General features: G+C 39.4%; 1 protein-coding gene and 1 long non-coding RNA gene across 4 annotated transcripts in view; one reads left to right on the top strand and one right to left on the bottom strand.

The window, feature by feature from the left end:
- LOC122452070 overlaps window positions 1–23,138 on the bottom strand; it is a 249,278-nt gene extending 226,140 nt beyond the window's left edge. For all 3 annotated transcript variants that reach the window (XR_006272581.1, XR_006272580.1, XR_006272579.1), the window contains exons 1-2: window positions 22,914–23,138; window positions 21,876–21,966 (exon numbers count right to left, since the gene is read on the bottom strand). This is a non-coding gene — a long non-coding RNA (uncharacterized LOC122452070). The remainder of the gene's footprint in view (window positions 1–21,875; window positions 21,967–22,913) is intronic.
- A 47-nt stretch (window positions 23,139–23,185) lies between these two features.
- Window positions 23,186–26,356, top strand: part of LYPLAL1 (lysophospholipase like 1) — a 34,378-nt gene continuing 31,207 nt past the window's right edge. The window contains exon 1 of the mRNA XM_043485388.1: window positions 23,186–23,337. Within this exon, the coding sequence (XP_043341323.1) occupies window positions 23,244–23,337 (94 nt within the window). The 5' untranslated portion in view covers window positions 23,186–23,243. The remainder of the gene's footprint in view (window positions 23,338–26,356) is intronic.

Genomic DNA, 26,356 nt, shown 5'->3' with positions numbered 1-26,356 from the left:
TAATCACATTCCACATGGAAAAAGCAGAAGTCATTACCGGGCAACATTTATTTTCACTCTTGATGGTTCAATAATGAGAACAAAATCTACTTAAGTGTTGAGGGACTTTTTTCCCTTGTGTAGCATACTTCCATGTAATTATAAAACAGCATGCTATTAAAAGACACAGTCTATTTTTTAAAAAAAAGAACTTAAAGGAAATATATTATAAAAAATGAATTTCAAAAATATAATAAACTACTGTCATATTTCTGCCATCAAACAACCATTTCCAGAAATATTTTCATTACGCTCGGTTACTACTGATCTATCTAGCCCAGTTTTGCACCTATTACATGGTAAAGTTTCTTTAAAATATTCATTAATCCACATTTTTCCACAACCTAAATAACTAGGGACCATCAAAGATGATATTTTAAAACATATTTTTAACTGGCCTCATTCATGCATTTTTGACTATGTTGTCCTAAATTATTAACCAAAGTGTAACACAGAAGAGACCCTCAAATTTTAGCTTAGTAGGAAAAAAAAAATAAAACCTGTAAAGATTTTATGCTTTTCAATCAAAGGTAGTGCTCCCAGCATGGTGCTCACTATCCGTGTGCAGCTGTGACTGAAAAAACTCAAGGTGTGATTAAACAGTCTTTTTCATATAATCCTCCCTTAAAGGTTTTTTAATTGGAACACAGCCATCATTAACAGAGCCTGTTCACCAGAAGTCTTTGCTCCAAGTGACGAAAGAAGCCACCCAACTTCTGACTCCTTCATGCCAGGCTGATGCCTGCTACTGCCACCTCTCAACAGGGCACGGCTCCATCACACGTCAGTTTTAATAAAGCAAATAACATGATGATAACTATGTTTACGAGCCTTTGACGTCCAGTGGCTTCAGAAGAACCTTATTTTTACACAGCACAAACAAGAAGCACTGGGGCAGGTCTTCCTGGATGGAAAACTCTCCTATGTACACATGCCCCCCTCTCTGCATCTCCACGCTGCCCTCCTTTCCAGCTTCCTGATATCCCTCAGCTGCAGGGTTATTTTCTGGTGTCCTGGCCCAGGAACTTGAGGACCACTTGAACTCTTTCTTCTATATGTTCCCTGCCTCTAGTTTGCCACCAAATCCTTTCACTTCTTGATTGAAGCAGCCTCCTTTCATGTTGTGGTTCCAGCTTCTGTCACCTGATCCTGCTCAAGGACCCCCTTGGGCACACACACCTCCCCTCTGAGATCCCTTCCACAGTCTCCGTCCAGGCAAATGTGCCTAAAATAGTACTCGCTTCACGGCATTTCTTTGCTGAATATTTTGTTATGGTTCCCAATTGTCCACTAGATCAAAGTGCTAATCCCATAATGGGTTTTCAAACTCTTCTATAATGTAATTCAATGTATCTCTCAGTCTGGCTTGTTCTTGTAAACTCCAGGATAGCAGTGTTGCCTTTCTAGCTGGGGGAAGCATGATGACTCTTTCAGCCTGCCCCCAGTTCTTCTTGGATTTTGAGCATAGAATGTCCTCCCTCTTCCCCACTGTTGTGTCAAAAACAAAAACAAAAACAAAAAAAAACTCTACTCATTCTTAAAGATCCTGCTCAGTCTTACTTCCTCAGGGAATCTTCTCCACACAATAATATTTCACCTCTGAAATAATTAACTCTCAAAGTCCTTAATTATATGTAACTGCTTGTCCTTCCATCTTTCTCGGTCCCTCATTCTCATGAAATTGGCTCAGAGACTTTGTTGGGATCTGTGGGCTTTATTCTATCGTTATCTTCCCAGTCTACCTGTCCGTTCTCAGCTTGATGCTGTCCCTACTTACCTTACACAGCATGACAGTCTCATCAGTTCAATCGATAGTCCCATCTCCCCTTGACCCTCTGCCTTGCCAACTCCAACACAAGATTAATAAATTGTGCCATTTCTTTGGTCTCTTTTCAGTAGCTACGGGTACAAATTTGATGACAACATATATCAGTGCCTTTAAATTTTCTATATGCATTTATGATTACTCAGTAATTCTTCCCCATTCTTATGCAGCTGCCTTTTCCTTTCCTTCACAGATTTTCTTAAATCCTATCCTTTTCATTCTTAGAAAATGGTCATGAAAAGGTACAGTCATGCTCGGTTTCATGATCCCCACACTCCAATATGCCTATGCTCCTTTCCAGTCTTACAGGGAAGAGAATTCCTACTTTGTAAGGCCCTTGTTCCTTTCCTCTTCCATCTTCTTTGAGTTCTTGTCCAAGCCATTGTTCTCCCTCTCCTGGCATCTCTTGTCAACGTGTATAATATGCTCAAACCAACTCCATATTTTCAAATACCCCTTTTTAAACCTTTGTCTCCTTCTGGATTTGACAGGTCAACTTTTTAAAGACTACACTGGCTGTGCTCACTTTTCCAGTCCAGATTCCCAACCTGAGAATCCTGATGGCTAGATTCACTGCTTCATGGGAAACGCTCCCCAAAATGTATAAGTGTACATTAGAACACTATTCAGCCACTAAAAGGAAGGACAGCCTGCCACTTGTGACAACATGGATAGACCCTCAAGACATGATACTAAGTGAAATTAGTCAGACAGAGAAAGACAGACACTGTATTATCTCACTTATGTGTGGAATCTGAAAACAAACACACACACAGAAAAAGAGATCAGACTTGTGGTTACCAGAGTTATGAGCAGTGTGGGAATTGAGTGAAGGTGCTCAAAAAGGTACCATCTTTGAGTTATAAATAAGTACTGGGGATGTAACATACCACATGATGACTACAGTTAACACTGCTGTGGAGTATATCTAAAAGTTGCTAAGAGAGTAAATCATGAAAGTTCTTACCATAAGGGAAAAACATTTTGTATCTATATGACATGATGTATGTTAACTAAACTTATTGTGATAATTATTTTACAATACATGTAAGTCAGGTCATTATGCTGTATACCCTAAACTTATATGGTGCTATATGTCAACTATATCTCAATTCAGTTCAGTTCAGTTCAGTCGCTCAGTTGTGTCTGACTCTTTGTGACCCTATGAACTGCAGCACGTCAGGCCTCCCTGTCCATCACCAACTCCCAGAGTCCACCCAAACCCATATCCACCAAATCAATGATGCCATCCAGCCATCTTATCCTCTGTCCTCCCCTTCTCCTCCTGCCCTCAATCTTTCCCAGCATCAGGGTCTTCTCAAATGAGTCAGCTCTTCACATGAGGTGGCCAAAGTATTGGAATTTCAGCTTCAACATCAGTCCTTCCAATGAACACCCAGGACTGATCTCCTTTAGGATGGACTGGTTGGATCTCCCTGCAGTCCAAGGGACTCTCGAGAGTATTCTCTAACACCACAGTTCAAAAGCATCAATTCTTCAGCGCTCAGCTTTCTTTATAGTCCAACTCTCACATCCATACATGACCACTGGAAAAACCATAAAACTGGGGGGAAAAAAAAAAAGAAAGACTGGTTGTCTCCCTCCTACCTACTAAATCCAATGGCCTCATTTTCATTCTATAACACCCACGGGTGTTTACCTAAATAATTGTCTCAAAATAATTGTCTCTCTTGCTCTCATGACATTCCTCCATATTTTCTTCTACCTTCATGATTCCTCCTGAGAGTTTTTCACTGATTTCTCTTCCCTGGCCTAGTCTTTTAATATGGGTCTTTAAAAATGTTTTTTCCTAGTTTCTCTTCCCTCCTACTACCAAATTTCTCTAACAGTAATTTCTTCAATTCCCATGGTTTTATCTGATTCCCCAATCTTGATGACTCCCAAAGTTTACTTCCACCCTCAGCCTAAGCTTTAGACACGTATTTCCAACAGTCACCAACTTGTGTTGACACCTCAAATAACCTGGGCAAAGCTGGACTCATTATCTTTACTCTCGCTCCTTCTTCTACATTCTTTGTGCTTGCTATTGCTGTGTTTAATTGATCAGTTGTGTCCAGCTCTCTGTAGCCCCATGGACTGTATGTAGCCCACCAGGCTCCTCTGTCCATGGAATTTTCTAGGCAAGAATACTGGAGCAGGTTGCCATTTCCTTCTCCAGGGGATCTTCCCAACCCAGAGACTGAACATGTGTTTCTTGTGTCTTCTGCATGGGCAGGTGGATTCTTTATCACTAGCACCACCTGGGAATAATTTCACCAGAACACCGACAGGCAGTCATTTTTAGATTATTTCCTATACCTTATCTCCAATTCCGGTGGGTAACCCAGTCCTAACCCATTATGATTTCCCAGTCTGCCCTCCTCCAACCTAAAAATCACTACCTAAATTCAGGTAATCTTTGTCTCTTCCCTAGTCTATTAAAAAGGACCTAATGAGTCTCTCCCTATAGCCTCTTTCAATCTACCCACTTAGTGTCTTTAAGTTATTTCTATGTTGCCAGAGCTAGTTTGTTACATACATGACCATGTCACTCCTCTATTTAAAAAGAAGTATCAACTCTGATCTGTTTCAAAAGTTAGCTTGTCCTTTGTGTCTTCCCAAGTTAAAATATGGTCTATGTATAAAGGCTGGTTGGGATGACCAGTGTATAACTTTTGGCCATGTGGTTTTTACTTGAAAGATTGTTCTTACTTTCTTCTGTTGTTCAAAGTTCCAATGACACATGTAAAACCATTTCTTCCTCTTTCCAGATGCAGTTCCCTCTGCTCCAAAACAGGTTTCTCCATGTAACTGGTTGCATCCTAGACTCATTTGCCTGCTGTTGCAGTTTCCTTGTACCTCAAGGAAGCCATGTTAAATGATTGAATTTGGGTTTCAGTGAGTTCTCTTAAAGATACCTCATTTACTTCTATAGAATAATCTTTTCACTTGGGATAAAAGTTAATGTCACTTTTATAAATGACTTGCTGAAACTGAAATGTCCAGTGTGCTGGCTTTCCATCTGGAATAAAATTACGATTAGGATTAAAAGGACTCACTACATGGAAGAAGGCCCTGTATTTTTGAAATTATTTTAGAAGATTTCCTATTGTTATTTTGCATTAAACATGTGCAAACTAAGCTATGAAGCCAATTAAAGTTGCTTCTGGTTTACCCTCACTGCACATAAACATTCTTATTCACTATAAGTGCCAGCTTGAGCATTAACCAAGTCTTAATGCATGGATCTCCCCACTTCAGCCACCACCAATCACAGCTGGGAGAATTTGATCATATTTTTCAAGCCTTATATAGGATTTGTAAAGGCTCTTCTACTCTACCTCTCAGTGTAAAGTATTATTTCATAGAAGACTGAAAGCTTGATTTTGTGTTGATTTTTAAGCCTTTCACACAACATAAATATAAAAAGCTTTATCTGAGTTTACTTGTACTGTCTCACTCAAGATGGATCTTAAAAATGCTTTAAGAATCTCCTCCTTGTTCATCACGTGTGAGGGTGTGTGTGAGAGCAGGAAAGAAAAAGCCAAGGATTAAGTTTGTTTATCTTAAAATTTTTAGCTTGCCGTCAATCATTTCATTTTAATGTGCTACATCATGCTACAGTAATTGTTTTAACCCATTTTCTGCTGACCATACCAAACCTTCTGTGAAATCAATTTAAAGTTGTTCCTTTTGAAATTTCTCTCCAAAAAACAAGGAAAATATAGATTTGAAGTGATTATAGGAATAATTACAGTAAAATCCAACTATTTAAGTAGAGTTTGAACTTATATTTTTCTCTACTGGCTCACAATTTCTAGCATATTTGTCATGCAAGGCACTAGGCTGTATATATATTTTGCAGGATATAAAAACACCCAGATTAAATGGGTCAATCAGTTCATTAACTAGTTAACTAACTTCCTGCTTCACATTTTCTCTATTTACATAGCTGTTTATATTTGTTTAGGGGAGGCAAACATGATAATCCTGAAACTCATTCTCATAAGCTATTTACTCCACATAATAGAAGTTTTATGATACAAAATCACACAATTAAAATGTTCTTTTAAAAAAACACACACAACCCTTCCCCCATCTAAAAGAAAAGTTATAAATTTAGGCCAATATAAACTTGTCAGAGTTCTCGCTCTCAATTTCACACCAGGGCGTGGTGCTACACAGCTGGGGAGCTGAGCTAATAAGTGTTGAAAAATGAAAAATGCTGCTTTATGGCATCACATAAACTGGCAAAAAGAATACTTTTACCTCCACCCCATTTTTGACAAACAAATGGCAAAATGTAGATGCTGTAAGAATGAAATTTTATGGTATTAGACTCCTGGGACAAACAGAACAGTCTTGTGGGATTTTCTTTTTATTGAATACTATATGTAATAAGAAGTGGCATAACATTTATAAAATCTAATCACTTTTGTTCCTTTTTTGAACCCCAAAGGGGTCATTTCTAGGAAAGCTGTTGGAAACACTAAATAATGATTTATCCAATAGTGAAACAGGATTATCCCTTTTACAAGGAGACTGAGTTTTCCCTAACAATGTAAATGCTCTAATATGAATGCACATACTGAGGTTTTTGAGGAACCCCATACACAAGAAACATTTATCAAACACCTATAATGGCATTCAGAAAGTAAGGCTGAGTCCTCTTAGGTAACTTACATTCAATACTGAAATCAGGACACAACTGATCTCCTTGGGTTGGTTTGTTTCCTATCTGATGGCCATTCACTCATTCTCATTCATCGGCCATTCCTTCAGTCCTCAATCTGCAAACATCTAGTGCAGGCTTACGATGTCCAAGTGCATAAACGTACTAGACTGTCTAAAGTCACAAGAGTGACACCATTGCAAGATGACCCACATTTGTCATGAGGAGAAATCCCTTTATGCAGGGGCTAGGAACCCACCTCACAGAGCCAGAACAAGGTAAGCAAGCGCAGAGCCAAGAGCATACACAGTCACGGAACATTCCATCCCCACAGGGGACACTGGACCTCACTGAAGGGAGGCGGCAGAGCAACTCAGGACCCTCTACTTAGGCTTCTCAATGTAGCTGGGAATTCTCAACTACGTTTACATAACTATGGTTATCTATTTTATGTATACCTTCCCTGATTCTCCATAGCTAGAAATATAATGTCTCTCCTCTAAACTTGTTAAAACTGTATCTGAAATCTTCTTAAAGAAGTTATGAGTATTTACCTTACATTATAGATATGTACACCTCTTGCCTCCCTATAAAATATAAACTCCTAAGGGTAGGACTAAAGTTTGATATATCCTTTACTCACCCACAGTATTTAGCAGAGTACATTCTAAATATTCTCTCATTTGGTTGAATGAGTATCTTCAGTGGAGTCAATGCATACGTAATCTAATACAGCATCAGATAATACTCTGGTAGCAAATAAAGACAAAAATATAAAAACTAATTGAGAAAACTAAAAAGCATGACTATTATTGGGGAAGTACCAAGCAGACAGTCTAAATCATGTGCCAACTAATAACTAATAGGAAAAATGAGGGAACTCTGACTACAGTTTTTAAATTGTTGAATTACATGAATAAGTCACTGAAAAGCAACTTTCCCAAACTCCCCAAAGATTTTGAATATACTTTGTAGGACACAACCAAAGGCTACAGTTACATGTGCAGTCATATTATCATTTTTTGTTTCATAATTTAATAAAATGCATCACTGGAGTATTTCCTCACAAACAAATGCAAATTATGCAAATGCAGATGATTTCCAGGAATCAATCCATTTCCCCATAACTGTTATTAATCTCAGTGTTAGTACTGCAAGTTATTACTCGGTCTACAATCACATACACTGAAATGGTAAAAACAAGAAGGATTTTGGTGATTGTAGTTCAGTTCAGTTCAGTTCAGTTACTCAGCCGTGTCCAACTCTTTGTGACCCCATGAATCGCAGCACACCAGGACTCCCTGTCCATCACCAGCTCCCAGAGTCTACCCAAACTCATGTCCATTGAGTCAGTGATGCCATATAACCATCTCATCCTCTGTCATCCCCTTCTCCTCCTGCCTTCAATCTTTCCCAGCATCAGGGTCTTTTCCAACGAGTCAGTTCTTCGCATCAGGTGGCCAAAATATTGGAGTTTCAGCATTAACATCAGTCCTTCCAATGAATATTCAGGACTGATTTCCTTTAAGATAGACTGGTTGGATCTCCTTGCAGTCCAAGGGACTCTCAAGAGTCTTCTCCAACACCACAGTTCAAAAGCATCAATTCTTCGGTGTTCAGCTTTCTTTATAGTCCAACTCTCACATCCATACGTGACCACTGGAAAAATCATAGCCTTGACTAGATGGACCTTTGTTGACTAATGTCCTTGCTTTTTAATATGCTGTCTAGGTTGGTCATAACTTTCCTTCCAAGGAGTAAGCGTCTTTTAATTTCATGGCTGCAGTCACCATCTGCAGTGATTTTGGAGCCCAAGAAAATAAAGTCTGCCACTGTTTCCACTGTTTCCCCATCTATTTGCCATGAAGTGATGGGACCAGATGCCATGATCTTAGTTTTCCAAATGTTGAGTTTTAAGCCAACTTTTTCACTCTCCTCTTTCACTTTCATCAAGAGGCTCTTCAGTTCTTCTTCACTTTCTGCCATAAGGGTGCTGTCATCTGCATATCTCAGGTTATTGATATTTCTCCTGGCAATCTTGATTCCAGCTTGTGCTTAATCCAGCCCAGTGTTTCTCATGATGTAGTCTGCATATAAGTTAAATAAGCAGGGTGAAAACATAGATTCTTGACGTATTCCTTTTCCTATTTGGAACCAGTCTGCTATTCCATGTCCAGTTATAACTGTTGCTTCCTGACCTGCATATAGGTTTCTCAAGAGGCAGGTCAGGTGGTCTGGTATTCCCATCTCTTTCAGAATTTTCCACAGTTTATTGTGATCCACACAGTCAAAGACTTTGACATAGTCAATAAAGCAGAAATAGATATTTTTCTGGAACTCTCTTGCTTTTTCTGATGATCCAGCGGATGTTGGCAATTTCATCTCTTGTTCCTCTGCCTTTTCTAAAACCAGCTTGGACATCTGGAAGTTCTCGGTTCATGTATTGCTGAAGCCTGGCTTGGAGAATTTTGAGCATTACTTTACTAGTGTGTGAGATGAATGCAATTGTGCAGTAGTTTGAGCATTCTTGGCACTGCCTTTCTTAGGGATTGGAATGAAAACTGACATTTTCCAGTCCTATGGCCACTGCTGAGTTTTCCAAATTTGCTGACATATTGAGTGCAGCACTTTCATAGCATCATCTTTTAGGATTTGAAATAGCTCAACTGGAATTCCATCACCTCCACTAGCTTTGTTTGTATTGATACTTCCTAAGGCCCACTTGACTTCACATTCCAGGATATCTGGCTCTAGGTGAGTGATCATACCATCATGATTATCTGGGTCGTGAAGATCTTTTTTGTATAGTTCTTCTGTGTATTCTTGCCACCTCTTCTTAATATCTTCTGCTTCTATTAGGTCCATACCATTTCTGTCCTTTATTGAGCCCATCTTTGCATGAAATGTTCCCTTGGTATCTCTAATTTTCTTTTTTTTTTTCCCCCAATTATTTTTATTAGTTGGAGGCTAATTACTTTACAATACTGTAGTGGTTTTTGCCATACATTGACATGAGTCAGCCATGGATTTACATGTGTTCCCCATTCTGAACCCCACTCCCACCTCCCTCCCCATCCCATCCCTCTGGGTCATCCCAGTGCACCAGCCCCAAGCACTTGTCTCATGCATCCAACCTGGACTGGTGATCTGTTTCACACTTGATATTATACATGTTTCGATGCTGTTCTGAGATCATCCCACCCTCGCCTTCTCCCATAGAGTCCAAAAGTCTGTTCTATATATCTGTGTCTCTTTTTCTGTCTTGCATATAGGGTTATCGTGACCATCTTTCTAAATTCCACATATATGCGTTAGTATACTGTATTGGTGTTTTTCTTTCTGGCTTACTTCACTCTGTATAATGGGCTCCAGTTTCATCCACCTCATAATTTTCTTGAAGAGATCTCTAGTCTTTCCTATTCTATTGTTTTCCTCTATTTCTTTACATTGATCACTGAGGAAGGCTTTCTTATCTCTCCTGGCTATTCTTTGGAACTCTGCATTCAAATGGGTATATCTTTCCTTTTCTCCTTTGCTTTTCACTTCTCTTCTTTTTTTTTTTAAATTTTTTTATTAGTTGGAGGCTAATTACTTCACAACATTTCAGTGGGTTTTGTCATACATTGATATGAATCAGCCATAGATTTACACTTATTCCCCATCCCGATCCCCCCTCCCACCTCCCTCTCCACCCGATTCCTCTGGGTCTTCCCAGTGTACCAGGCCCGAGCACTTGTCTCATGCATCCCACCTGGGCTGGTGATCTGTTTCACCATAGATAGTATACATGCTGTTCTTTTGAAACATCCCACCCTCACCTTCTCCCACAGAGTTCAAAAGTCTGTTCTGTACATCTGTGTCTCTTTTTCTGTTTTGCATATAGGGTTATCATTACCATCTTTCTAAATTCCATATGTATGTGTTAGTATGCTGTAATGTTCTTTATCTTTCTGGCTTACTTCACTCTGTATAATGGGCTCCAGTTTCATCCATCTCATTAGAACTGATTCAAATGAATTCTTTTTAATGGCTGAGTAATATTCCATGGTGTATATGTACCACAGCTTCCTTATCCATTCATCTGCTGATGGGCATCTAGGTTGCTTCCATGTCCTGGCTATTATAAACAGTGCTGCGATGAACATTGGGGTGCACGTGTCTCTTTCAGATCTGGTTTCCTCAGTGTGTATGCCCAGAAGTGGGATTGCTGGGTCATATGGCAGTTCTATTTCCAGTTTTTTAAGAATCTCCACACTTTTTCCATAGGGCTGTACTAGTTTGCATTCCCACCAACAGTGTAAGAGGGTTCCCTTTTCTCCACACCCTCTCCAGCATTTATTGCTTGTAGACTTTTGGATAGCAGCCATCCTGACTGGCGTGTAATGGTACCTCATTGTGGTTTTGATTTGCATTTCTCTAATAATGAGTGATGTTGAGCATCTTTTCATGTGTTTGTTAGCCATCTGTATGTCTTCTTTGGAGAAATGTCTGTTTAGTTCTCTGGCCCATTTTTTGATTGGGTCATTTATTTTTCTGGAATTGAGCTGCAGGAGTTGCTTGTATATTTTTGAGATTAATCCTTTGTCTGTTTCTTCATTTGCTATTATTTTCTCCCAATCTGACGGCTGTCTTTTCACCTTACTTATAGTTTCCTTTGTAGTGCAAAAGCTTTTAAGTTTCATTAGATCCCATTTGTTTAGTTTTGCTTTTATTTCCAATATTCTGGGAGGTGGGTCATAGAGGATCTTGCTGTGATACACCACGACCAAGTGGGCTTTATCCCAGGAATGCAAGGATTCTTCAATATCCGCAAATCAATCAATGTAATACACCACATTAACAAATTGAAAGATAAAAACCATATGATTATCTCAATAGATGCAGAGAAAGCCTTTGACAAAATTCACTTCTCTTCTTTTCACAGCTATTTGTAAGGCCTCCTCAGACAACCATTTTGCTTTTTTGCATTTCTTTTTCTTGGGGATGGTCTTGATCCCTGTCTCCTGTACAATGTCACAAACCTCCATTCATAGTTCATCAGGCACTCTGTCTATCAGATCTAGTCCCTTAAGTCTATTTCTCACTTCCACTGTATAATCATAAGGGATTTGATATAGGTTATACCCGAATGGTCTAGTGGGTTTCCCCACTTCCTTCAATTTAAGTCTGAATTTGGCAATAAGGAGTTCATGATCTGAGCCACAGTCAGCTTCCAGTCTTGTTTTTGCTGACTGTATAGAGCTTCTCCATCTTTGGCTGCAAAGAATATAATCAATCTGATTTCGGTGTTGACCATCTGGTGATGCCCACGTGTAGTCTTCTCTTGCATTGTTGGAACAGGGTGTTTGCTATGACCAGTGTGTTCTCTTGTCAAAACTCTGTTAGCCTTTGCCCTGCTTCATTCTGTACTCCAAGGCCTTATTTGCCTGTTATTCCAGGTATTTCTTGACTTCCTACTTTTGTATTCCAGTCCCCTATAATTGTAGTAGGTTCTAACTATTAAGTGGGTGGCACTGAAATGTATTTTTTTCTCATCACCCTGTTTTATATTCCAAGCCATAGAGAGGAACCATAAGTTCTTTAAGAATATAGACTTGCCAATTATCTTTGTTTTAGTGCTCAGAATATAGCTTGTAACCTACCAGTGCTATTGACATTTTGTGTTCCCTGGTGGCTCAGCCGTAAAGAATCTGCCTGTAGTCCAGGAGATGTTGGTTCGATCCCTGGGTTGGGAAGATCCCCTGGAGAAGGAAATGGCAACCCACCCAAGTATTTTTGCCTGGAAAATCTCAAGGACAGTGAAGCCTGGCAGGCTACACTCCGTGGGGTCACAAGAGTCAGACAAAATGTAGCGACTAAACCACCACCACCTAACTTGGCTAAACTTTGGGAGAGTAGATTTTATATATATGAAGAGATTGAAGTGTGTGTGTGTATATATATATATGTACATACATATATACATTTAAAAGACTGACTTCATTTTGAGAAGTGAATACCAGAGAGTTTTAAACTAATGAGATTTTGTATCACTTAGTATGAGACTTTTTATCACTTAGTATGAGATTTTTTTTCCTCTACTTGAGTTCAAATGACGGCCATCACAATACAACTTCACTGGACTAGGCACAAAAAAACCAAAAGGCTTAAGTGAGCTTAAGTCAATCAACAGCAAAACAGTCAAGCCTGACAAAAACCCTCCTAGGGATAAAATAAAGCATTTTTTTCAAACAATATAGGAGGTAGTCAAGACAGCTGAGCAGAGCAGCCTGGACTGTAGCCATGTGGCATGTGGTGACATCTTTTGAGGACTGGATTTAGTCAACCACAGGTTAAGAAAGAAAATAATTATAAACAATGACAGCCTTGGAGAACAACAGCCATAGTCACAAATTAAAGTTCTCTCTTCAAAGGACTTCATTTTAAGGTTCAGATCCCCAAATTATTGGCATGATTAGCATAACCCTTGAATATAAAGGAAAATCTTTTCTAACTTGTGACATGGACCTCGATAGAAAAGGGGAAAAAAATATGTTTCTTTACAGTATTTGTCTTTTTCTTTCTTTCTTTCTTCTTTAGATCATGTGAATCTTTGAAATGAAATCCCTAGAGGCTTCTTGAATTGATCCTATTGAAAATGCCTTGGAGATCAGTGGGACGCAGTAAGAAACGGCTGCCATTAGGTACAAAGAGTCTGGCTGAAGTTTTAATACCACACTTCCTCATTTTCTTCTTTTCCTTACTCAGAAATGAACAAGCCCCTGAATGATGTGATGAGGGAAACCTGGTGCTTTGCACAGTGCACAGCTTCTAAGAAAAACTGCATGTACCTTGTGTTTATGACCAGGGCCATGGGTCGAAATGAAAAATCATGACCTGTGTGAACTGAAATAATCAAGACATTTCATTTGCAGCATGTTATTATGTTTTCTGGAAGTTTGTTTTAAGACAAGGAATATATTTATTGATAATTCAATCTTTTCTCTGGTCTAAGGAATGGCTTAAAGACAATGATGAGATTTGAGTCTGTGTGTGTGTTGAAGGAAACACAGAATTTACTTTCTCTAGCCCCATTCTACCAAGTTTTCCCTGAATAAGCAACAAATTGGTGGTAGCTATTACCCCAAGTGGTTTCCAGATGTTAACCATGTGACGGAGCAGAAATGTTCTCTGACTAGAGAGGTAAGTGATGGGAATTGTTAGTATATGTGATGATTTTCATAACCATGAAGCACACTTTTTTGTCTATCAACTCCACCTGCATGATATAAAAAACCTACATAAATGGGATACTTTTCATGGAGAAGAGGAAGATTTAAATCTATATAGCATATGTGAATCTTTCTTTTTTTAAAACAGGAAATAAACTAACAATGAAAGCTGGTTATTCCTTATCTTTTAAACTTTTTTAGATTTAAAATTTTATGTTTGTGCTCTATAGAAAGGGATATACATTCTTACAGCCTATGTTATGACAAGCCTTTTTGATGTCTTACATGGTCTAGTTAAAATTTGCTGCTAAATTGTTTTCAGCTAACGTTGAACACTGATGTGCTTTATATTTTTTTGTTAAGAAAAACAAATAATTCACACTTTTGCAAGTGGAAGGTATGTACTTTTTCTGGCTTTCATGAAATTATATTATTATTAGAAGCAAGTGCCAGCTAACTTAATGGGTGGCATTTCTCACAGAGAAGGAAGACATGAATCAATATTTTTATTAGAGTCAACCCACTTGTGTTCATAAACAAAATATTATTAATGTTTTTCCATTTAGACTTCCATGCTAGTAAGAAGAATATACAAATTGTTAGAAGAAAGAAATAAACTACCCGGATAAACAGCGTTTCAAAGACCATCACTGTTGCAAAGTGAAGCAAGAAGTTGTGCTTTTTGCCAGTGAAAGTTCCAAAAGCTAGTGTTCAGTGTTTTTAAAAATGGAAATTATTAAGTAGATTGCTTATTTCTCTCTTGTGCTTTTCCTAATGACTCAGCTGTAGTGAATGATATTTGTGAACGTCCTTTGTCTATTACACATTCTATAATAATTGCGTAAATATAAACTAATGGGGAGAACGGGAGAAAAACTTAAACAACAGTTCTATCTCCACATGTGCGGGTGTGTGTGCACATGCCCACACACACACACACACACACACACAAATACACAACTTCAGCCTGCCTTCAAGTAAGAGAATCATTGCATAGGTTTTAGCACAGTGGCAACATTAAATGGAAGCTCTTTATTTTTTGACTTAAAAATTACAGCCGTTTATTAAGTCAGAAGTCTAGGCACAGCATGGCTCAGCTGGCTCTTTGCTCTATGATTCAAAAATCAAGTTTTTCTCAAGGTTCTGAGGATAAACCTGCTGTGAAGCTCATTCAGGCTGTGGGGCAGAGTTCAGTTCCCTGTGGTTGTAGGACTGAGTTTCCCATTTTCTTGTCAGCTACTTTCACATTCTGGAGGCTGCCTGCATTCTTTGGCTTATAGTCCGCTGCCTCCAGCTTGAAAGCCAGCAATGGGGAGTCAAGTCATTCTCAAGGTTTGCATCACCCTTTCTGCATCGTCCCTCCACTAGGTCTTTTGCCTTCCTCGTCTGCTTTCGAAGTCTCCTGTGATCACACAGCAACTAGGCTAGACAAGATCTTTATTTTTACTGGTATTTTAGGGCCATTGGGGGGGGAGTGGGAAGCGGGAGACAGGAAAGTAAATAGTCAAATGTGCAAATGCGGGGTTTGTGGTGGCCTGTGTACACCAGAGGAGCAGGTAGGTGGGGCATCTGGGCTCCATAAAGATTGGACAAAGGAAGAGAAGATAGATTTGAGATTTGAAGAATGAATGAGCAAGCGAAGGAGGGGAGAGATATCCCTGGCTGAGAGATCAGAAGGGAAAAGGGGAAAGGGGCCCAGAGGGGGCACAGCACGTCGGGAGAACTCTTGCCGTTCAACACGATGAAAAGAGTAGAACAGCCTGGTTGTCTCCGAGAATATACAGGAAAATAAATACAGGGTGTTCCTGAACAGTGTTTTGAAAACTGCTTTTGTAAAAGCAAACTTTATATTAGATATAAAAGCACTTTTGAAAGAAAGAACTGTGAGGAATCTTTTACTATTGAGGCACTGGGAATAGAAAGATGGAAAAAATCCAGTGTGTCTTCCAAAAGGTCAAAGAAATAGACACTCATCGGAATACAAATTATACCATATTTAATTTGTCTGATATATATAGACTTGGAGGTGTATATCATGCATTCCTAAAATGAAGCATTCCCATAAAAATGACCTCATTTCCTTGTTCTTCCATGCTCAGATATGCAAGTATCATCTTCCAGAAAAGAGTTTTCTAAATAGGGTAACTTGATCTCAAGAGTTTACAGGATAGTCCTTTAGACTGCAGAAAGAAGATATTAAAACTTGTTTATATCTTATTTTTATCCCAAGCTTTCAGATTTCTACTTTTATTTATGTTGCATGTGCATATAATGAATTACTAAATAAGACATTATATAACATAAATAAATACAAGAGATATGCTAAAATCCTTTTAGTGACAGAGTATATAATGAAAAAATTCTGGAGACAATCTCTATAGAAGTTAATCATGTTTCTCCTACCAACTAAGCTGGATGATATGATAGCTAGCACCAGGAGGACAGTGCTAAGGTTTAGCTGAGAATTTAAGTAGAGGCTTCTCATAAGCCCTGCTTGCTGTCAACATTAATTGTTGACAACAATAGTCTCGTATTATCAACATTACGATATTGTCAACATTAATCTCATAATTAAACACCGAAGAGCATGGAGCGCCGGAGGTCGACCCTTTTCTAGGGAGTCGTTTGGTGGATTCAGAAAACCCCCAAAGTGCACTGGGGTGTGTGTGTCCCTTTCACTTGAGGTGGCCCATAACCTTAAGCTGAATCACAATCTCTCTTAAAGGAGACCATGACCATCCCCTCTCCAATATGAGCATCAATTCAACAGCCTTGTCACAGGACAACATCCTACCTGCTCCAATCACATATGCCACATTTTAAGCAACCATCCTTCCTGGATTATGGCTCATTCTTTTCCTTGTCCTTACAACCTAGTTCTTCTTTTCACTCAGGTTCATATCCTAGGTTTACTTTATTCCCACTGCACAATTTCTTGACAAGGTATTTTGTGATTTTCAAAAAGTCCTGCTTTCCAAGTGAAGCTGGAAACCAGTCTTAATGTTGTCATCCTGGCTTTGGCCTTGTCTGGTTGTCCACATTTCTGGCTCTTCCCGGCTACTGCCAACATCGACCAACGTCAGGTATATTTGTATTGGGTTGTAGAGTTTCACCCTTCTTTTACACTTTTTCTTCAAAATATAACTCAATTAAAAGTATAATTTAACTCCAACAAGTAATATTCAGGATTCCATTCTAGGCATCTCAGGAAGATGAGTAAAATAGGTCTTGCAAGTAAAATAGGTCTTGCACCTAAGGAAATTACAGTTTAGTAGGTAACAGGGCTGACAGGAAAAGTATTTAAATTTAGGTTTTGTACCTCAAAGCAAAGGCACTTTCTACCACACAACACTGACAATTCAGTCTAAATTAGTTTGAAATTGTCTGTGGGTTTGTAGATCTTCAACACTGTTTAATAAAAATTTATCTTTTCACATGTATTCTTATATTCTCTTAAGCCCTGTGAAGGCAAATGAAACAAAATGCATACAAATTAAACTATGTAATGTTTCATGTACTATGTAATGCCAAACTATGTAATGCCAAATTAACTTTCGGAATAACCACTGCCTTAAACTCCTGTTTTGTCCCTTGCATGTATTTACCTAAATAATGACAATAGCACATAACATAAAATTTACCATCTTAACCATTTTTAAGTGTACAGTTCAGAGGCGCTAAGTATAGTCACATTGCTGTGAAATAAATCTCCAGAGCCTTCTCATCTTCTAAATGTGAAACTCTGTACACATTAAGGGTTCCCAGGTGGCGCTAGTGGTAAAGAACCTGCCTGCCAATGCAGGAGGCATAAGAACTGCAGGTTCCATCCCTGGGTTGGGAAGATCCCCTGGAGAAGGAAATGGCACCCCACTCCAGTAATCTTGCCTGGAGAATTCCATGGTCAGAGAAGCCTGGCGGGCTACCGTCCATGGGGTCACAAAGAGCTGGACACGACTGAGGCCACTTAGCACAACACAGCACATACACATTAAACAGCAACGCTTCTTTTCTCACTCGCCCTGGCCCCTGGGAACCAGCATTCTAATCTCTGTTTCTATGAATCTGACCACTCTATGTGAAATCACAGAGTATGTGTCCCCTTGTAACTGGCTTATTTCACTCACCGTAATGTCCCCAAGGTTCTCTCATGTTGTAGCATGTAACAGGATTTCTTTCCTTTTTAAGGCTGAATAATATTCCATTGTATTATATACGTTACTTTGTCTTCACTCATCTCTAGATAGACATTTGGGCTACTTCCACCTCTTGACCATTTTGAATAGTACTACTATAAACAGAGGAGTACAAATATCTCTTCAAGACCCTGCTTTCAGTTATTTTTAATATATTTACTTGTATCCATTTTTAACCTATACAAAGAAAATTTTTCCCTTAAAGGCTTACATTTTGCCAGAATTTTGTTAAAAAATATTCTCTGAAAATATAATTAGACAAAGGAATGGTATTTGCCTTTACAATATGAATTGAAGAGGATTTTACAGTTTCAGTATATTCTAATAAAATATAGATATGACAATAGAAAATCCATTGTCATACCTTTACATAAATATTTTCCATTGATCAATGATAGGGATGGATAGATAACTAGAAAGTAGTTCACTTCAGAATAAATTGCAGTTACTTTATAAATTGCAAAGATGGATTCGTATGATCTGATTGTTTTTTTAAAAGATCTTTTAAACTCTCTTTTTCCTGGTTTTTAGAAACCATCAGGAAGAAACTAGAGACAAAAGGTACTAAAATCAGCCACCCAAGGAAGAAGGAAAATTATATTTGCTGATATTTCTGATACTACTAAACAAAAGTTTGTGCAGTATAATAGTTTTGAGCCATAATATTAAAATCATAATTAAATATATTTATAAAAGTGGCATGTGTCATAAATTTAAATTCTTTCATGATCGTAGAATCACAGAACTTGAGAGCTTACCAAGCCCTACTCCTTGATTTCACAGTTGGAAAAACTGGTCCAAAGAGACTAAATGGCCTGTATAATGTTACACAGCTTGTTATTCCTAAAGTTGGAATATCACTTCAATACTCTGCTCATTGCATGCTATTATGATTACATTTATATTTCATCTGTTCTTAAATGGATGTGGCAGGACATAAACGTTCAGACTGTATTAATAGGGAAATTGCTCTTTTCACTTTCCTTTTTTTTCAAAAAATATACATGTAAGGCAAGCATCATCTTCCCCGCAGCCCTTGGGACAGTCTGAAGATTGAGCCTTCCGTGCCCTCAAGGGAGTGGGATCTGGTTAGGCATTGCTAATAACTCTTGCTCTGACATTGAAGAGCCATCAAGATCTGTCATGCAAGAGTAAAGAATGGATGGGAGAGTCCACAGACATTACGAAGATCAATAGAGGGATACCCAAGAGGATTATAAGGACTTAGAGAAAGCTGACTAGGAAGTGTTTCCAGAAAGTAGCTTAGGAATATGGGAACTCATCATGGAAAGTGCTCAAAAGGGAGATGATCCCTTTCCTAAAGAAGGGTCATATGATGATGCAGAGAACATTGTTCCAGTGTCCAGTCACATATACTGACACCCAGCCTGTGTTTGAGGCAGAAACTTCCACTGTTCTCACCCAAGGCCTGTACACTGCTTTGATGTGAATCACTCTGACTGTTAATAATACAGCAGGAGTGGTAAGCGCCCATGTTCCAGGACTGTATTCAGTCCGCATTTGAGTAAGTCATGTATCATCCCCACCATGCTGCCTCAGCCTAGCACACAACGCCCCAGGTGACCGCCTGGTCTGCAAAGACCCCATGTGTGTATGCCATGTATATCTAGTAGGAATAGTGGGCTAAAGGAGGAGGACTCTTCACATCTTTATCCAGAAGCACTGAACTGAAAATAATGTAAGGTCCCTAGAATTGAGAAAATGACCATACTAAAGTTTATAATCTCATACAGCCATTCATTTCTAAAAAGTTCAGTTTTATTGTTTAATAAGAATTCAGGACCTTTAAGTGTTTTCTAGTTTTTCTTTCATAAAATGTAAGGAGAAAGTATAAAGGAATTTACTTTGCTAACTTGCAAAATTTACAAAGTTACCTAATGCTGAGACATTCTGTCCACTATGTATCATTTATAAATGTGTGTGTGTGTGTGTCTGTATTTTTCTCTGTCCATTGAAATAATGCAACAGATAAAAACCAACCAATGGAGAGGGTAAGATTTGATGCTCTAGAATGACAAAAGAAAATATAAAAACTGTCCTGTCTTCATGACTAAAGTGATTCCATTTAACTGTGATCATTTGAAAGTACCAAATATACCACTCTAAATGGCTAATCTTTCAAGCTTTTTTAAAAAGCTAATAAACGTGTCCTTAAGGATTTCTAAATATATAGCAGCAAACTAAATACCAACACTACCATTTATATCTTTAGATCCAAATGGGGCTTAAAACACTGCAAAAAGGGAGGGCTGGTTATTGGTTTTTTGTTTTTGCTTTTATTTACCTGTTGTTCTGAGTTTAAACAATGAAGTTACCAAAAGGGAGTGCATCAGTAAAAGGCATATAGATTAGCTGAAAGGAAGTGAGTAACAACAACAACAACAACAAAAAGAAGAGATACACAAAGAGTAAAAGAGTGTATGAGCAAAAATCTTCCAAGGATAACTCTTCCCCCAAGTTCAAAAGGGCAAAAGATCCACCATAAAAAGAAGCAAACAACCATCCTGAAACTTAATTACATTTCAAAGTAATGGATGAAAAGACCATGAAAGTTACAAAACAAAGTTACATGAAAGGAACAAAACATTTTTTTCAATAGTTGCCTACCAGATGGCATTTCTAAATACAGTAATCTAAAACCTTCTGTTTGTTCTATAAATAAAGATGAAAGGAATAGCAACAATAGCTAAGCATTGAAATCACTGGAAACAAAGGGGTATTTCGATTAGGTTTGGAAAAATCTGGCTTATTCCAATAATGATCCTAAATCTGGGAAGGCTCAAATTTTAGCTGAAACTCAGAATCCCAGCATTCAGGTACCTGCTTAAACTAATGTTCCTTCAAGGTGAACTGGTGCTTATTCAAGGTATAGGAGCAAATCAGGAATTAAAACCAGGAGACTTGGGGATATCTGAAGAAACACAGGAAATCCTAATCGATAGGACTCTGAAGAGCTACAGTTTAAATCCCATAAGCAGTTGTTTTTTTTTTTTTCCCTAAAATAAAATAGTTGGAACATACACTAATTTTTGTGAACTCATGTATAAAATGTATGTAACAGTTAAGGTCCTGGACTTTGGAGTCAGATAGAACCAATATATGAATCCAGGCTCTACAAATGACTAGCAACATGACCTTGAGCCAAGTTCTTCAGCCCTTTGAGCCTCACTGGCCAAACCAGAGAGTAACAGTATACAGCTTCGTTACCGATCAGGTTTTATGGCCACCTTAATCAATAGGAATTGATAAGAGGCTGGACAAAAAATTCAGACAAGGCTTTATTGGAGTCCCTGCTGCAGCAGAGGGGAGGAAGAACAAGCAACAGGTTTCCCTGCTCCCCTGCTCATGGAGGCTGGGTGGTGAGGGTTGGGGGAGGTTGGGGGGGAGGGTGGTGGTAATGAACTAGCTCTTTATATACGGAGAGGGTAGGGGTGTGCCCAGATGTTGGGCTGGAAGAGTGGCTTAACTGGTTTGCCTACTCCTTTGATGGTGCTATGTGCAGGAAGCATGTGCAGTCCCCTGCTTTAGCTCCTTCATAAGTGGCAGTTGGTCTTTCTGTATCTTGTTCTCCATAATTTTCCCCAACTGCACATGCACACAGTTATTTTTAGCCCCTTATAGTTTCTTTGTATTAATATTTTGCTGCTGGAGGAGACATCTATCCAGGTGCAAGCACTGCAGCAAAGGGTCCCAGGGCCCAGGTTCCAGCTTGTCTCAGTTTCACAGGAATTTACTTATGACAGTGCTTCACACTTAGTAAGTCCCAATGAATTTCAGGAGTTTATCACTTTATTAGCAACAATAATCACCATAATTATGCTTCTGATTTTTCTTGTCATTTCAAAGGCAGGGGATAGGGCACAGCAAAATTTTTCAGGCAGTAAATGGAGTTCTAAGAGTAGTCAAAGCCTTACCTGGCATATATCCAGTGGTCTCTCCTATAGCACCACCCTCTTCTCACCTGGCTCTTGAGAGTTATTCAGAATTCAAGTGGGGAGAGCAGTTCTAGAGAAAGAAGCAGTTTGTGAGAATTGGCTATCAGAGCTCTGTCCATCCCAGCCTATCCTCCTTAATTACTTTGTTCTCAGTATTCTCTGCTGAAGGTCTAGAGACTTGAGAAATGACTCAGCTTTTTTTGATCTGCTTAACTAATGGCGTTTAGGGCCATTCCCGTGGACAGCATTGGTATAACACTGTGATAGCATAGAGTTTATCTTGGCATCTGATCCATGAAGATAAGCAGTTTAGTCAATTGGGAGTAACAAAATTACCTTCAGCAAATAAAAGTGGCAACTGCTTAAATATGGTGCAGTCTACAATGAATGGAAGGCTAGTGTTTAAGGGCACTTAAAAGTTCTGCAGATTCTTGTTGAATTTTACAGGAGGCAGGAGCCACCTGCCAGGGCTGCATGCAAGCCTGCTCAATCATGTTTGACTGTGTGCGTCCTGGACCATAGCCCGCCAGGATCCTCTGTCCATGGGATATCCCAGGCAAGAATACTGGAGTGGGTTGCCATTTCCTACTTCAGGGGATCTTCCCACCCAAGGGATTGAACTCACGTCTCTTGAGTCTCCTGCATTGCAGGCAGATTCCTTATCCCTGGCACCTCCTGGGAATCCCCTTCTGGGGCTGAAGCCATCAGTATTAAAAGATCTCTACTGTTAGGGCTTGATATAGAAAACTTTTAAGCTATTTTTTTTTTTTGTATTTTAAAAACTGTGATAAAATCTACACAGCAAAATATTTACCATTTATAAGTGATAAGTTTCAGTGGCATGAAATACAATACATTCACCATGTAGTATAACCACCACCACTATTTCTAGAAAATTTTCATCATTCCAAACAAAAACTCTGTACCCACTGAACAATATCTTCTCATTCCCTGCTCCTCTGAACCCTTGGTAACCACTACTCTGTCTTGATGAATCTGCCTATTTCAGATACTCACATAGGGCTTCCCAAGTGACCCAGTGGTAAATCATAACACCTACATGTCTCCAAATGAAAAAGCAATCTTGAGTTTTAGGACTGCAGTTGAAAATCCTACAGCAAATAAGTAGATCCATTAACCTTAACAAAGGGGTCACCTGTATGACACCAGACCTAGCAAATACAAACCCTCAGTACAGCCTAACCGGCCTCAGACTTCGCCCCGAGGCCGGGCTGCGCAACCCCGCTGCGCAAGCGCGTCTCCTGGCGCGCCCCGTGCGCGCCTACGTGCGCGGGCCCGCAGGACGGCGTAGGGGCGGGGCCCGCGCAGCTGGTCCAGGCCGCAGTCATGGCCGCCACGTCGGGCTCAGCACGCCTGCAGCGCTGCATGGTTTCGCCGGCTGGGAGGCACAGCGCCTCGCTGATCTTCCTGCATGGCTCAGGTGGATTACAGTTTTCCATCCAGGTTACTGCAGCATGGGAAACGCCCTCCTCTCCGGTTCCCCCAGTGTTGCCCTCGTGGAGGCACGGGTGACCTTGCCTCCTTGCTAACCCTCGCGGATGTGGACACGGGAGCTGGTAACCTGTCCACAGCCGTATCCCCTTGTCTTCTTTTTTCTTGTCTTGAGGCCACTGCCCCGCGGTCCTCGCTTCTGGCCTTTGTGCCCCGTCACTTGGTCAGCCCTCTGTTCACATTCTCCATTGCAGCCCTTGGCCGCACACATCCTTCCCTGCCACCCCCCGCCCCATCCGTTCCCCCAAGTTTAAACAGAGCAAGTTAGATACGTTTTCTCCTAGAGACAGATACATTATGTAGTACTTTTAAGAGTCAGTTACTAGTGATTTGAGTTTTAGCCGCAGTGGATTATTACTTCTTTCTGTGAGGCACTGTGCCAGGGCTAAAGTGCCCCCCCCCCCCATTTTTCCTTCCCCTTCTTTCTCCTCTTTGCCCCTCTTGTCATTCAGCCCCCAAAATAAAGCGGAGCCCCAGAGGCAGGTTCTTCCATTGCCTGCCTTTCATAAAGGTACTCAATTCTGTATAGTGTTTCTTACACTCACCTGTAGTTACTCCTGTCTTCCCCACTTCCCTTCTTTCTCTTTCTCAAGAGATTCAAACTCTTGTTTGAATTTTTGCATCCCTAGTGCGACCTGGGGTAAATTCTTGGGAAATGTTTTTTTAAAGAAATGAAAATAGCCTGTGTCCTTAGGGGGCCCACCGAAAGGTAAAAGCAGTTCGTTTAGTTTTACTCAGCAGTGGAGAGCCCACGATGGCGTGATTTACTGCCAAATGAATTTTAAGAGGGGGGAGAAAATGGTTAGGCGTTATCAACGCTTTTGGAAGATGAAGAGCTTGTTAGGTTTGACAGAGGAAGTGGTCTTTGAGCCAAGACTTGTGTAAGCTTAAAGAGGACAGTGATTGGATGGTGGAGGGGATTGCAAAGGTACAGGGTGGAAACCTGGAAATACTCTTATTTTAAAAATGAGTCTTGGTAGATTGAATAGTTTGTCCGAGGTTACTTGGCTATTGCAATCAGTGGTGGTAGAATTGGAATTTGAACCCAGATCTCTGACTCCAAAATCAGTGCTCTGGAGAGGTGAAGTGAAAAAATTGTGATCTAGTGTTTATCATTTTGGAAATAGAGAAAAAAGGGCCAAAGATATTTAAAGGGAAATACTTGGCTGATGAAATATACTTAGAAGATGAGAGACCTAAGATGACAGCAATGCTTATAACTCAGAGACTAATACTAATACTATTTGGGGCTGCAAACAGCAGCTAGAAATAAACACCCAGAAATTCCCCAGTGCTAGTTCTTTTAATAAATAAATTATTCCACAATATCTTTAGGAAACACTCAGACTTTTCTTTCTTTTTGCCTGGACCCCTGTGCTTAAAGTTACTATCCTTACTCCTTTCAGTTTCAAATTACTGACATTTTAAAATTTGTGACTGTGTGTGTCTGAAACCCAGACTTGTACCTGCATTTTTTTTTTTTCCCCTTTGTACTTTAAACAAAGACTTTATCCACAGAATCCTACCACTTATGCAAGTATAATGCAATTCCTATGTATTTTGTGCTCCAACTTACTGGGAATATGATTTTACACTAGACAATGATATATGTGGTTGTGTTATAGTATATGCTTGACTTCTGATTGATACAAATGTGGCAAACCAGTTTTAACAACTTCTATACTCTTAGAATCAGGTGCTGGCTTTTTAAGGATTGGCCTTTGTGAATGGATGGATCCATGCTCTTTTGTAGCATTTAGTTTTGCTTTTCAAAGTAGAGAAGTGTTTAGAGGCAGATTTTGGTGTTTTTTTTTTAATCTTGAAAACTTGAGGTTCTCTTATGGGATACAGCAACCTAGAACATCATGTGTGAATGAATGTGTTATATATAATCAACTTAATTTTAGCATTTCCAGTTACTACAATACAATACCTTCTTTCAAGATGATGAAAGCACGATAGCTTAATTAGCTTTATTTACTTCTCAGGTTAGATTAATTCATGCTGTTATATGCTTCACCTAATGTAATGTCTGTATTTCACACTGAACTCTAAGATTCACATAGAGCCAAACCCTATATGACTTGCTTTCTCCCCGTATAGTAGGTCTTAGTGAATTGACTGAGTTGGCTCTTACTGAAGTCACCAGTAACCTCTGTGTTGCCAAATATAATGGGCATTTTTCAGTCATCCTTTTATTTGAACTGTCAGCAGCATTCAGCTTTCTTCTGGAAACCCTCCTGGTTCTTTCTGCTGCTGTTTGCTCTGTGGCTTATTTTGCACGTTCATTTTCCTCTCCCTGGCCATTAATGTTGACTTCCTCAGAATTCAGACCTCGCTCCTCTTCTCTTATTCCCTCTACATTTTTCTCCCCAGGCTAAATTCCATGCAAGCCCACAGATTCTATTTTTATCTCCATTCATGTGAAACAAATATGCGTCTTCATTTTAGATGTCCTTTGAGCGCTAGACCTGTTTATCCAATTGCCTAATAGTCATGCATGCATGAATTCATTCACTGAAGAAATACCTATTATGTGGTCACTGTGCAAAGCACTGTTCCTGACTCTGGGCATACAACAATGAACAAAACAACAGAAAGCCTTGCTCTCAAGGGCCTTTCATTCTACTGGAGGAAGTATTAATGGTAAAAGATAGTACATTCCTCGGAAAGAAAGAAGCCAAGATTAGGAAAATGAGATGTATGATGGGATTACAGTTGTAAATAAGGTGATCAGAATAGATTTCATATAGGTAATATTTTAGCTGCTAGACTTGAGTGAATCATGTGAATATTGGGTTAGACTGTACAGACAAGAGGAAGACCAGGAACATTCAAGGAATGGCAGTAAGGCTAGGATGCCTAGAGTGATAGGAGCAGGAAAAGACACCTGAGGAGGATTCTGGCAGCAGATAGTGTGGGGCAGTGGTCAGCAGACTTATGTAAAG

The sequence above is a fragment of the Cervus canadensis genome, chromosome 13, assembly GCF_019320065.1.
Source record: "Cervus canadensis isolate Bull #8, Minnesota chromosome 13, ASM1932006v1, whole genome shotgun sequence".
NCBI lineage: Eukaryota > Metazoa > Chordata > Mammalia > Artiodactyla > Cervidae > Cervus > Cervus canadensis.
This window is presented reverse-complemented; position numbering and strand designations above follow the sequence as displayed.